Source organism: Aquarana catesbeiana, linkage group LG13 (genome assembly GCF_042186555.1).
Source record: "Aquarana catesbeiana isolate 2022-GZ linkage group LG13, ASM4218655v1, whole genome shotgun sequence".
Classification (NCBI taxonomy): Eukaryota; Metazoa; Chordata; class Amphibia; order Anura; family Ranidae; genus Aquarana; species Aquarana catesbeiana.
The window spans coordinates 230,791,063-230,804,550 of NC_133336.1; the positions used below are offsets into that span (position 1 = coordinate 230,791,063).

At 40.8% G+C, this 13,488-nt stretch overlaps 1 protein-coding gene across 1 annotated transcript in view; it reads right to left on the minus strand.

The window, feature by feature from the left end:
• Window positions 1-13,488, minus strand: part of LOC141116703 (Fc receptor-like protein 5) — a 72,636-nt gene that overhangs the window by 45,530 nt on the left and 13,618 nt on the right. The window contains exon 5 of the mRNA XM_073609094.1: window positions 12,042-12,332. Within this exon, the coding sequence (XP_073465195.1) occupies window positions 12,042-12,332 (291 nt within the window). The remainder of the gene's footprint in view (window positions 1-12,041; window positions 12,333-13,488) is intronic.

A 13,488-nucleotide genomic window follows, 5' to 3' on the forward strand; every position in this document is an offset into this window, starting at 1 on the left:
GGAATTTTTACACTGGCCACCAATGTAGAGGGGATTTACACTTACCACTAATGTAATGGGGGGATTGATAGTGACCACCAATGTTACATAGTTACATAGTAGGTGAGGTTGAAAAGACACAAGTCCAATCTATATGTGTTTAATTATATGTCAGTATTACATTGTATATCCCTGTATGTTTTTTGAAACTATTGATGCCCCCCGCTGAGACCACCGCCTGTGGAAGGGAACACATCCTTGCCACTCTTACAGCAAAGAACCCTCTACATAGTTTAAGGTTAAACCTCTTTTCCACTCATTTTAATGAGTGGCCATGTGTCTTGTTAAACTCCCTTCTGCAAAAAGTTTTATCCCTTTTGTGGGGTCACCAGTACGATATTTGTAAATTGAAATCATATCCCCTCTCAAGCTTCTCCAGAGAGAATAAGTTCAGTGCTCGCAACCTTTCTTCATAACTAATATCCTCCAGACCCTTTATTAGCTTTGTTGCCCTTCTTTGTACTCGCTCCATTTCCAGTACATCCTGCCTGAGGACTGGTGCCCGGAACTGCTCCAGGTGCCGTTGGACCAGAGTCTTGTAGAGTGGGAGAATTATTGCTTTATATCTGTAGTTAATCCCTTTTTAATGCATGTCAATATTCTGTTTGCTTTGTTAGCAGCAGCTTGGCATTGCATGCCACTGCTGAGCCTATCATTTACTAGGACCCCCAGGTCCTTTTCCATCCTAGATTCCCCCAGAGGTTCTCCCCCTAGTGTATATATTGCATTCATATTTTTGCCACCCAAGTGCATTATTTTACATTTTTCTACATTAAACCTCATTTGCCATGTAGTTGCCCACCCCATTAATTTGTTCAGATCTTCTTGCAAGGTATCCACATTCTGTGGAGAAGTTATTGCCCTGCTTAGCTTAGTACCATCCGCAAATACAGAGATTGAACTTTTTAATCCATCCTCCAGGTCATTTATGAACAAATTAAAGAGGATTGGTCCCAGCACAGAACCCTGTGGGACCCCACTACCCACCCCTGACCATTCAGAGTATTCCCCATTTATCACCACCCTCTGAACTCGCCCTTGTAGCCAGTTTTCAATCCATGTACTCACCATGCCAACGGACCTTATTTTGTACAGTAAACTTTTATGGGGAACTGTGTCAATTGCTTTTGTAAAATCCAGATACATCACGTCTATGGGCCTTCCTTTATCTAGATAGCAACTCACCTCCTCATAGAAGGTTAATAGATTGGTTTGGCAAGACCGATTCTTCATGATTCCATGCTGATTACTGCTAATGATACAGTTTTCATTATTAAAATCTTGTATATAGTCCCTTATCATCCCCTCAAAGAGCTTGCATACTATTGATGTTAGGCTAATTGGTCTGTAATTCCCAGGGATGTATTTTGGGCCCTTTTTAAATATTGGTGCTACATTGGCTTTTCTCCAATCCGCTGGTATCATTCCAGTCAGTAGACTGTCAGTAGAAATTAGGAACAATGGTCTCTCAATTACATGATTGAGTTCCCTAAGTACCTTTGGGTGCAAGCCGTCTGGTCCTGGTGTTTTATTCATGTTAAATTTACAAAGTCTAATCCTAATTCTGTCCTCTGTTAGCCATGAGGGTGCTTCCTGTGATGTGTCAAGAGGAAAAACACTGCAGTTTTAGTTACTGAAGTGCCCCGATTCCCTTGTGAAGACTGAGGAGAAGATTAAGTTCAATACCTTCGCCATCTTCCCATCCTTTGTAACCAGATGCCCCTCCTCATTCTTTATGGGGCCAATATGATCTCCCTTTTTTACTTTTTACATACTTAAAGAATTTCTTGGGATTTTTTTTTCTCTCCTCCGCTATGTGTCTTTCGTGTTCTATCTTAGCCGCCTTAATTGCACCCTTACATTTCCTGTTGCATTCTTTATAACGTTTGAATGCTGATGATGATCCCTCAACCTTGTATTTTCTGAAGGCCTTCTCTTTTGCTTGTATATGCATTTTTTCATTGGCGTTAAGCCATCCAGGACTTTTGTTCGCTCTTTAAAAATTTTTACCTAATGGGATGCACTGGCTAATGCCCTTATTTAATATGCTCTTAAAGCGAACCCATCTCTCCTCCATGTTCTTTGTTCCTAAGATTTTATTCCAATGTAAGTAGGGTATTAAACTGGCCACTAATGTAAGGGGAGCATTCACACTGACCACTAGCGTGAATGAAAGGATTATACACCAAACCTCAATGTAATGGGAAGATTTACACTGACCACCAATGTAATGGGGAATTTGCACTGACAACCAATGTAATGGGGAATTTGCACTGACCACCAAAGTAATGAAGAATTTAAACCGACAATCAATGTTTTCCACATCTGAAGCGCATAGAGCAGCCCATTAAAAAAACAGTCTGTCCTACATGCAATGCTCATCTTTATCCACCCTATCAGTACACATTTGCATCCTAATTCCCCCTGATAACCCCTGGATCCCAAACCTCCCCCATCCATTCCACTCCACCTCCCCCCACTTTAGCTCTACAAGCTTTCTTAGCTCTTCTTTGCACCCACCGTCCTTACCTCTGTACATCCCCTCCTTGCTCACCTGTGCACCCCAAACTGTTATGCCCCGTACACACGGTTGGATTTTCCGACGGAAAATGTGTAATAGGACCTTGTTGTCGGAAATTCCGACTGTGTGTGGGCTCCATCACACATTTTCCATCGGATTTTCCGACACACAAAGTTTGAGAGCAGGCTATAAAATTTTCCGACAACAAAATCCGTTGTCGGAATTTCCGATCGTGTGTACACAAACCCGACGCACAAAGTGCCACACATGCTCAGAAAAAATAAAGAGATGAAAGCTATTGGCTACTGCCCTGTTTATAGTCCCGACGTACGTGTTTTACGTCACCGCTTTCAGAATGATCAGATTTTCCGACAACTTTGTGGGACCGTGTGTATGCAAGACAAGTTTGAGCCAACTTCAATCTGAAAAAATCCTAGGATTTTGTTGTCGGAATGTCCGATCCATGTCCGACCGTGTGTACGGGGCATAATTCCTTTTCTGCCTACCTCTGCACACCCTACACCAACCCCCCTCCACTTTGCTTACCTTCGGAGAACAAGCTGATAACTCAAGTGATAACCACAGTTGCGGGCAGTGGGCACTGCGCAGCATTCAGCAGAGGTGATGGTGGATGGGACCTCAGGGGGGCATCATATACATATGAATACCGTCACTATTTACATATCAATGCCTCCTCGATTTACATATTAATGCCTGTTATTTAAATGTGAATGCTGATATTGTCTGCACATGAGTCATCTGTACACTGCAATAGGGCAGAGCTGGGCAGCATAAGTGACAGCACTTCACACTGAGATATCAGACACAGCATGGGATTAAGACTTCACAGGACAAGGGAATGTAAACCAGGGCAGTTGGAAAGTATGGGGGACTGATTCAGGCCCCACAACAATGACTGGGCCCAGGGCAGCTGCCCCTTTTGCCTGCCTTAAAGACAGCCTTGCATGACTATACATCACTTTAATGTCCTTCTCCGCACCTCAAGTAAACAACAGGAGGCAACTTCTTCTTTGAACAAGAACTCAGTTTACTGGATTGATTTACAGAACACAGTTAAGGTTGCACATTATTACAGAATAATTCCTTTACATAAATGATTTCCCTTTACACTACATTCGACTGTACTTTGATTTGGCTGTGCTGTTTTTATAGTGGTGCTGCCCATACCTAAAAATTAGGAAACTTCTGATATATAACATCCATTTATATGGGTGCCCAAAAACAGGTCACATTAAAGTGTGATGCTGCCCGGTAGAACGGTTTACATAATACACAGATCCTCACTGTATGATTCTGTTCTTCCACACCTAACAGCACCACCAGGCCGGCTCTTCTTGTAGAAGAAGAAGGGAGATGCCACACACATTGAGGGGAAGACATGTCATACAATTACATTAACCCTTGCATGCGCCAACCAGAAACTTAAAAAAGCATAATACAGTAACAGACATAATATAATGTAGGTACAAGGCTACAAGCTTTTTACAAAAAGAGGTAAGAAGATTGGAGAAACATGAAAATTAGCCTACAATGTTTTCTGCTGGCTAAAAATAAGAATATAAAATGTTAACATATAATAATTCTACATTACCTGACCATTAATAAAACAAGGCAATAGGGTTGATTTACTAAAATTAGAAAGTGCAAAATATGGAGCAGCTTCCCGTTTAATTGAACAAGCTGAAGTTAGAAGCTGATTGGCTACCATGCACAACTGCACCAGATTTTGTACTCCCCAGTTTTAGTAAATCTGCACAGGGCTTTTTTTCTCGGAAAATGGGTGCAGGAACTCCCCCCATCTGAGTCACCCCTTGTCTCTGCCCTTACCTACCTCTGACCACCGGCCCTTGATTCCACCCCCTACCCACCTACTAGTACTGCCCCTTTTAGAGAATACAGAACCAAGTATCATTTTGTGGTGCTAAATCATTTGTATGGAACATGTGAATGATAAAAAGAAAAACAGTAAAATAGATCCCCTGCAGCCAGGAACAATAGAACCCCAGCAATAGATCCCCACACAACAATAGACTCCCCCAGCAACAATGGACTCCACCCCAACAACAATAGATTCCCTGCAGCAACAGTGAACCACCCACAACAAAATATCACACCCAGTAACAAAATATCCACCCAAGCAACATTACCCCCCCCAGCAGCAACAACAGATCTCCCAGCAGCCAGCATCTATAGATCCTCCAGCATCCAGTAAAAATAGACCTCTCCCTCAACAGTAGATCCTTTCCAGCAACATAAGACCCCCCCCAGCAACAATAGATTCCCCATCAGCAACAATAGACCCTCACACAAAATCAGATCTCCACCAGTGACAATAGATCCCCCAGCAGCCAACATCAATAGACCCTCCAACACGCCCCACACCCCATGCTATTACATACATTCTGTGCTGGAGGTGCCGGAACTGCATCCCCCCCCCCGCGCATTCTCACTGAAAAAAAGCCCTGAATCTGCACTAATATATACAAAACCCACTTCACATCTTCTTTAGTTTTCAGAACTTAGAATAAACAACGTGATCAGTAAAGTGTGACATTTGTGTTTTGAGTCTTTTCTCAGTTTTTATTTTAAGAAAAACAATTTATTTCCTTCCTATTATTCTCTCCTCCATGTGTGAACTCAGTGACCACTTCTACTTCCAAGGCTCACTGTATTCAGTTTATAAGCAAGTTAGTTTAATCACTCATAATTTTTTTCAGATTAATCAGATTAAGTTTTTTGTCAATATAAGTTTATTTTTAAAAGATGAAGTTCCTTGGAATTCAGTCAAGACCTTTTCCATTTTCACTCAGATGTTTTATTGAGGTCCGCAGATTCCTAGATGTTCTTCTTCTCTACCACTTTTTGTGAAAGTAGGTGAAACATACGGTAGCAGATAATACAAATCCAGAGATCACCAGGCGTATAATGTAATCTGAAGAGGGAACCAGTGATGAAAGTCATGTGCTTTTTAGATAAGAAAAAAATGTTATTTATGCAATTATGAACGATTAAAAATTCTGAATGTATATGAAGGATCTGGATTAGCTTCCTTCTCATTGGACAGAAGCAATGTTGTTGTTTAATTTTCCAGTAATATGTTCTAACTTATTCCAATAATAGGAGGACAGGTGACACAGGAAGCAATGAAGCTGAACTGGGAGATAAATGTGTCACTTGCTCAAGACTTGCTGACCAATCTTACAAATCCATTTGTTAGCAAACCATTAAAAAGATGAATTTCAACTTTATATTTGACTGAATTTTTTACTATGAAAAGCTTTTGTAATAATTTCTCTTCCCAGTATCTTCACATTATGGACCTCTCTTTTATGACTCAATATTGACTCCACCATGACATGAAGGGAAATTGAATTGGGAGAGCTTCAATTAGGGTTCCATGTGGAATCAGTGCCCCAATTAGGGTTAGTCCATGTAAATGGAGTTCTTGTGGGAGTGCTAATTCTATTCCATGCGGGTTATTCCATGTGGAATTAGTGCCCTAATTAGGATTCCAATTAGCGGTCATTGACTCCTTTATGGCAGCCTTTTTACTATGAAGAGGTTTTGCAATAATTTCTCTGCCCAGTGTCTTCACCTTATGGAGGTAACAATTATTAGAGCCTGAACTATTACTGGGCTGGGATCAGTGGTTAAATATAACTGATGGTTAAGGAAGAGAGAGGATACAAGTCCCCAACATCAGGGCCCTATTTGGACACAATGCTGCTGTAAGTCCATCTGAATGATGGCGGAGAAGAAGGCCTTTATTGTCATGACATCCCTTTACCAAACCCTACCCCTTGTATTTTGATTATTTCAGTATGAACTAATAAGTGATGAGCAAATCAGCTTGGGTTCAGTTCTCAAACAGTTCATGAATCTTGCTCGAAGTTCACAAACTTGGAAGCAAACACTATCAAAGTCTATGGATGGGAGGCAAATCTTATTATTCTGGCCATTTGTAGGGCTTTTTAGCAAGCTATTCTTAAACAGAAGGTATAGGAAGCTGGGCACTGCCATGGGGTCATGTACCAATGGCAAAAATAAATAAAATAATAATATTTAATTTGAAAAGAGTATCTCTGCCCACACAAAATTATCATCTCTCTCTAACAGCTCCAACATAAATAGACAATATGGCTGCCGTTGTGAGCCCACTCTTTTATAGACAAAGGACTGAGTAATCTATTATTTTAAATAATTGGTTCTTATTGTTCCTTTTTTGGGGGGTGAACCTGCAAACTTTTTGGCTTGTGATTCCACAACTTTGGAAATCCCACAGCTTTGAATATATGAAACCCCAGACTGGCCACATTTTACGCTTTACCAAAAATACATAAACATCCAACGAAACCCCCTGGTAGACCCATTGTATCAGGCATTGGTTCCCTCACAGAAAATGCGAGTCGTCTGGTGGACTCTATACTCATGCCGCATGTCCTAGCATTACCATCATACACTAGAGACACACTAGATCTTCTCAAACACATTGAGGGTATGGTCGTACCTCCTGATGCCCTGCTCGTGACTCTGGATGTTGAGGCTCTTTACTATAGCATCCCTCACGAACAGGGCATCAGGACAGTACGTACCTTCCTACGGGAACAAAACCATCATTAATGGGTCTGCCCAGTTGCTTTGAGGCTGTGCACGTGAGCTGAGGTGGCCGCGGGGTACAGAGATCTGGAGATCGGAGGGGAATCAGATCTCCCTGATGAAGGCACGTGATCCCTGTGCCGAACACGTGTAGGAGAGGGGCCAGGACGGAGCTGTCAGCACGGAGGAAGAGGCGAGACGAGTACACCATACCGCACGCCATACCAGCGATCTGTTTCTCTTATGCAAAGCCCTGAATAGGATGGTGCACTCACGCACCCACACAATGTGAGTACCCCTAGGAAGGGAGTGTTTTTCTTTAGAATAAATTCCTTTACAATGTTACACTATGGAGTTTCTTCTCTTTTATTTATGAATCAGAACGCTATTAATTGAGCAAGTTGGAAGTCAACACCTGCATACCTTTAGAGCCCAGGAGTGGCTCCCAAGCGTGTTTTGACATAGTTTGGATACTGTGTCACACGCTCTGAGGTGAGCGCATATGCTTTTAGGGGTCACCGGAGAGCACTGAAGCATGTTGTATTTTTTAAACTTCTTGGATGAGCATGATGGATATCACTGTTGATGGACACTGTATTTGTGCACTTTGCATTTATCATTTATGAACTTTATTTATCACTTTATTGAAGGAGTGAATACTCTTTCAAGCCTGAGTTTGCACTTGGATTTCTAATATTCTATGCACGTTGCACTTGGTTTATTTTATCACTAAACAATTTATCACAAATTGAAAGTTACAAATTATTGTTTTAGGTTAAATTTTTTGAGATATATAACTAGATACTCAGAACATCACGCTGAATTACGTGACGTTCTGACAGCACACTGGTCTATACTACGAAATGACTCTATTCTTGCTAAATATATTGGCCCCACTCCAGACATTACGTTTCGTAGATCTAGGTCTCTACGGGACAGACTAACCTCTAGCCATTATCTGACGACTCAATCGCTCCATCATCGTCCCAATGGGATCGGGAGATGTGGCAACTGCAGCTTTTGCCCCTGGATCCATACAAGCACTCGTTTTCTACTTCCAAATGGTGAAATCTTCACCCCTGCCTTCTATGTAGATTGTGAAACTCAAGGAGTTATCTATCTAATGACATGTAGATGTAAAGCCTTTTATGTGGGTAAAACCATTAGACATTTTCGCTCTCACATAAAGGACCATATCTACTATTCTGCGGGTGGAAAAAACCTCAGTAAGTAGGCATCTTGATTTATACCACAAATTCGATACCTCAGTGGTCTCTTTCATTGCCCTTGCAGTTGTCCCAAAAGATCCAGGGGGGGGGGGAATTGGGACAAACAGATCCTGAGAAGGGAAACATTATGGATAGAGCGCCTGGATGCCACTCACGCTCCTGGTATAAATGAGGCTCAGTCTTACAAGCCATTTCTATAATGCTCCCTCCCAATTAATGGATCCCATTTATATTTTCAGATTCGTCCCTTCCCACTGTCCCCTCTCCCCCCCCTTCTCCCCCTTCCCCCCCCCCCCCTATTTTTTCTTTCTATCCACATAAACTAGATCCCACAAAATACATTTAATCTTTCTCTGACATGTTTGCTTATAATCCTTTGCTGTGATCTTACCATCCTGCTCAAAATGAACTGTAACATGTACTATGTTTAATTTGAACATGCTGCATATTGGGTTCCCCCATAAATTCCCAACTAAGCACCATTCATTAAATTGACCATTTAGAACTATTGATATATATAGTTAATTATTTATTTACATATATTTACATATCTTTCTATATTTTGTATAATTTTAATACTATTGGTCGTTGTAATAACTAGCAGTCTGTTCTTCAGCTTGCACTACTCGGATAGGCCCCATCTAGAGGTGGAATCCGGTCATTACGCGGCCACCCAGCGTCACAGTAAATTCCCATCTTGCTGTGGCGCATACTCTGGTCAACAGGGGGAGCTCTCTGCTCTCCCAACTGATAACCATTGTCTGTTCACTTCACGTGTGCTCCCATTCGCCGGGCTCTGTCATCATGCTCGGATGACGTGCCCGCTGTTCGGGCGCATGCGCAGTTAACACTGCCGGCCAGTCTGGATGACGTTACATCGGCGACGCTGATTGATGATGACAGATGGGACGTGCATTCAAAAGAGAGACAGAGCCAGGTAGTCTCCTATGGGAGACATCAGTGACGGCCGCTCATCATGTCCAATCCATTCCCTCTATCACCTTCAGGTATGCTTTATTCACCATATGGGCTTATCTCATCATTTATTCTTGCTCTTTTTGCAAAACGAATCTTCAACCTCTTATGTTGTCCTATGCTTGCTTATTTTATAGGATAATTGTTTTTTCAATCCTCTCATATTCTGGCCTATGTTTTTGGAAGGCTCTGTGCATACACATGGACGTATTAACCATCCTACCGGATGTCCGCATGATGCATCTTTGTTACATATTAATACTCCAATCAAGATTTAATTTACCTTTAACTGCCTTAGACCTTCCATACTCCACTTTTTTGCAATCCTACTTTTCAATTGGTGAGTTTTTACATATATTACCCTTTAAATTACTTGCACCATTATAGCCCCCTTTTCTCGCCCCCCCACCCCCCCTTTTCTTTCTTACTCCCCCTTCCCTTTCTTCCCCTTTTCCCTCTTTTCCCCTCCCCCTTCCCTTACATCCCTTTTTCCTCTTCCCTTCTTTTCCCCTTTATCACTATTTAATTTTCTTATTTCTCTATGGGCAGATAATTATACCCTTATGAACCCTGGACTCTGCATACTTTTCATTACAATCTCAGGCCGTCCCTGTTCTAATAATAAGTATTTTAATAACCTTGCTGTCTCAAGCTACATTATACAGTAAGTACCATTTGGCTCACATTGACAATCCCCCTCTTTGGAGTTATTACCATTGATCAAGTGTATCTATCACAATAGTATATAATCTATAGTGCTATCTCTATGGGATAGTAACGTACTGTAACCATTTAAGGTATTTTATCATTCTACATTATTTGTTAATGTTTTGTACGCCCCCGTAATGACCGTTATATTTCCGCCTCTCTAAGCTTATTCCCTGTTGGTGCAGTCTGACATTTGTGGGTCTTTGAGTGTTCTGTTAATTTATGCAAACCCTTGTGTCTATTGTACTTTATATATTGTCTGTTTATATTTGTTTATATTGTCTCCTATCTGTCTTCATTTAGCCACAATAATCTTAGCTCCTGAAGAAGCGTGAAGGCACGCGTAACTTTGTTGAGCATAATCTGTAGTTGAACGAATCATTGTATGCCCACTGTCCAGCCACACCCTCGGATTTCTATCTATTTTTGGAATGATCTCCAGACTTCTGGGTTTTGTATATATATGTATGGCTTTACACAGTGGGAAAAATATATTGAAACATTGAATTTTAATGTACTTAGATTGCTTTGTGGTTTTTTAATAATTGTATTTATATGTCTTTTTTCAATAAATAAAATACCCCTTTTTTTGTAAACTACTTTGTATTACTGTGCCTAAAAAGTCCAAAGTCCCTCCCTTTTTTCAATATGTATATGCATTATTTCTAGGACGTGGCACTTAACTATCAATTATGTATCCACAGTACCACTCTGTGCTTTGATACATTTTTCTGTTCAATCCCACGGCTTTGCCACAAACCCATGGCAATGGTGAACTCGGGCCTCATTCCTAGAGCCAATGCTAGAATGTACTAATGAAGGCAGAACAGGGTCTGCTTTACATTCTCAACTGATTTTCAGCTTTAGATTCCACCAATCAAAAGAGAGAAGAGAGAATCTTTGTGTTACCGGACTTGTGAAGAGTCTTTTGATTTCTCTAAACTTCCCCACACCCCCTCTCTCCAACTGTTCTCTGACTGAAGGTAGACACATATCTCCAGAGAAAGCTAGAAGATGGAGAGGAAAGGTGAATAAGGGAAGGGTAGAATGACTAAGGGAAAGAGAATAAGGGAATGGAAAAAGGACAAAGAGAAAGAGAATAATGGAAGGGAATAAAGACTAAGGGAAAGAGAATAATGGAAGGGAAAAAAAGACAAAGAGAAAGAGAATAAAGGAAGAATGACTACAGGAAAGAGAATAACGAAAGGGAATAATAACTAAGGGAAAGAGAATAAGGGAAGGGAACACAGAGTAAGGGAAAGAAATTAAGGGAAGGGAATAAAGACTTAGGGAAAGAGAATAAGGGAAAGAAGAATGACAAAGGGAAAGAGAACAAGGGAAGGGAATAACGAGTAAGGGAAAGAATGACTAAGGGAAAGAGAATATTGTAAAGGAAAAAAGCCTAAGGGAATACTAATGTAAATTGAATAAGGGAAGGAAGACTAAGGGAAAGTAAACAAGGGAAAGGAATAAAAAAGTAAAGATAATAATGTATCACAATGTGTAAATATTGAGTCTTGGTGCTGCTCATCTTAGCCTGCCACCCTAGGCTCTGGCCCACAAGTACCATAATAGTAAGCTCAGCCTTTTTTTCAGTCCTAAGGTACTGTAGGAACTCCCTTCTTCCCTGTGTACTGTTTTAGTTTCTTTTTTTCTGTTAAGTGAAGGAACTTTTAAGGAAGTGGGGGCTTTAAGATCAAAATGTATTTCCACATGCAAACCCCCCCCCAAAAAAAAAAACATCCATTGTATTTTGCCAGTCTGGAACAAACTACAGTGGACTCTCTTTAGCATTGTCTTGGTGGGCTAATAGTGCCTGTGGATTTTCTAAAGTCAGCAAGTTGTCAAACTATGTATACAGACTGGGTCTCAGGAGGCATTTATTTTCGACAAAGTGATATTTGAGACAGAACATTTACAGATCAGAGGCTAATTCAGTTCTTCAAGCTCACCGTGTATCTGCATTATCTGGATATAGAGTCCATCACTCAACTTCCTCACAGTCTGAGATGCTGTCCTCCCTTCACAGGTATAATTCCCTGAATTCTCCAGCTGAGCTGACCACACTCTGTATGTATCAGATACATTGTATCCCCGCACAGTCCGTCCATCTCTGTAGAAGGCAAAGTGCAGCTCTGTGCCGCCTATGAGAGGATCCAGTCTGGTGTCACATCTCATCGTCATGTTATCTCCTCCTATTACCCTGGACGGGGTCACTTTTATTTCTGGAGGAGAGAAGAACTCTGGAAATGAAGATTATGACAATGATTGGTTGGTAAGATGTCAATGAATGGATGAAAAAGTAAAAAGAGTATAAATGTATAAAGTTGTGAATGGACTAATGATCAGGTAATTTCATATGCTTGTTGGTGGAGGTGGGGAATTACATGCAATCAGTTCTCACTCACTATTTAGCCAAGTGTTTGTATGAAGACTTGCTTTCATGTGTGAGATAGCTCCCCAAGTGGTCGGAGTACTACACCAGGCCCCACATCAGAGGGATAACGTCTTTCCACCAGCCAGTGACACTGATCCCCACACTAACTACAAAGATTTTTTGAGGGAAATTGCATTATTCATTGATTTTCTTCCAGCAGATCTTCAACACATGTTAAACTTTAGAAATGTGCAGGATGAAAAAATTTATTTTGTTTACTTTCGGATTCGTTGGTTAAGTTAATATCTTTGTTTCATTGTATTTGTTATGTTGAAATGAAAATTAATTTGATTTTGAAATGGAAACATATTGCAATAAATACAGTAAGGTATAAAAGTGAAATAATAGGAGACCCCTCCAAATTGTTATCCCGTATTTATCAATTCAGAAGTTGTGAGATCGGGGTATTCAATGGGTAGAGGACATCCTTAATAACAGCTTACCAAAGCCTTTCCCAGAGATAAATGATCAATATGATATTCCCCCACTGAACTTTATTCATATATTCGGATAACCATATTTCTGGGCAACTATCCCATCCCAATGATAAAGCTCTCTCCCTTGATACAAACTTAATATGGATCTCCCACATCTTGTCTAAAAAGCATTTCTCTCTCTTTTACAATACCCTTCAGTGCAAAACTACGTTCTGCAAATCGAGTCCTCTCCTAAAATGGGAGGAAGATCTACAGAATACTTATACACCAGCACAATGGTTCCAGGCTTTTAAATTTACACATGTTATTTCCCACTGTACTAACCACTGGGAACTCTCCCAAAAAAATAGTTTCTCGCTGTTACCTTACACCCTACTGAGTAGCCCAATTTTTCCCCTCCCAATCGCCTCTATGTTGGCACAACTGTGGTCATGTAGGCAAATGCTATCAAATTCTCTGGTCTTGCAAGAGTCTCACAAGCTTCTGGAACCAAATGTTTGGTCTAATCTCCTCTGTTACATGTAT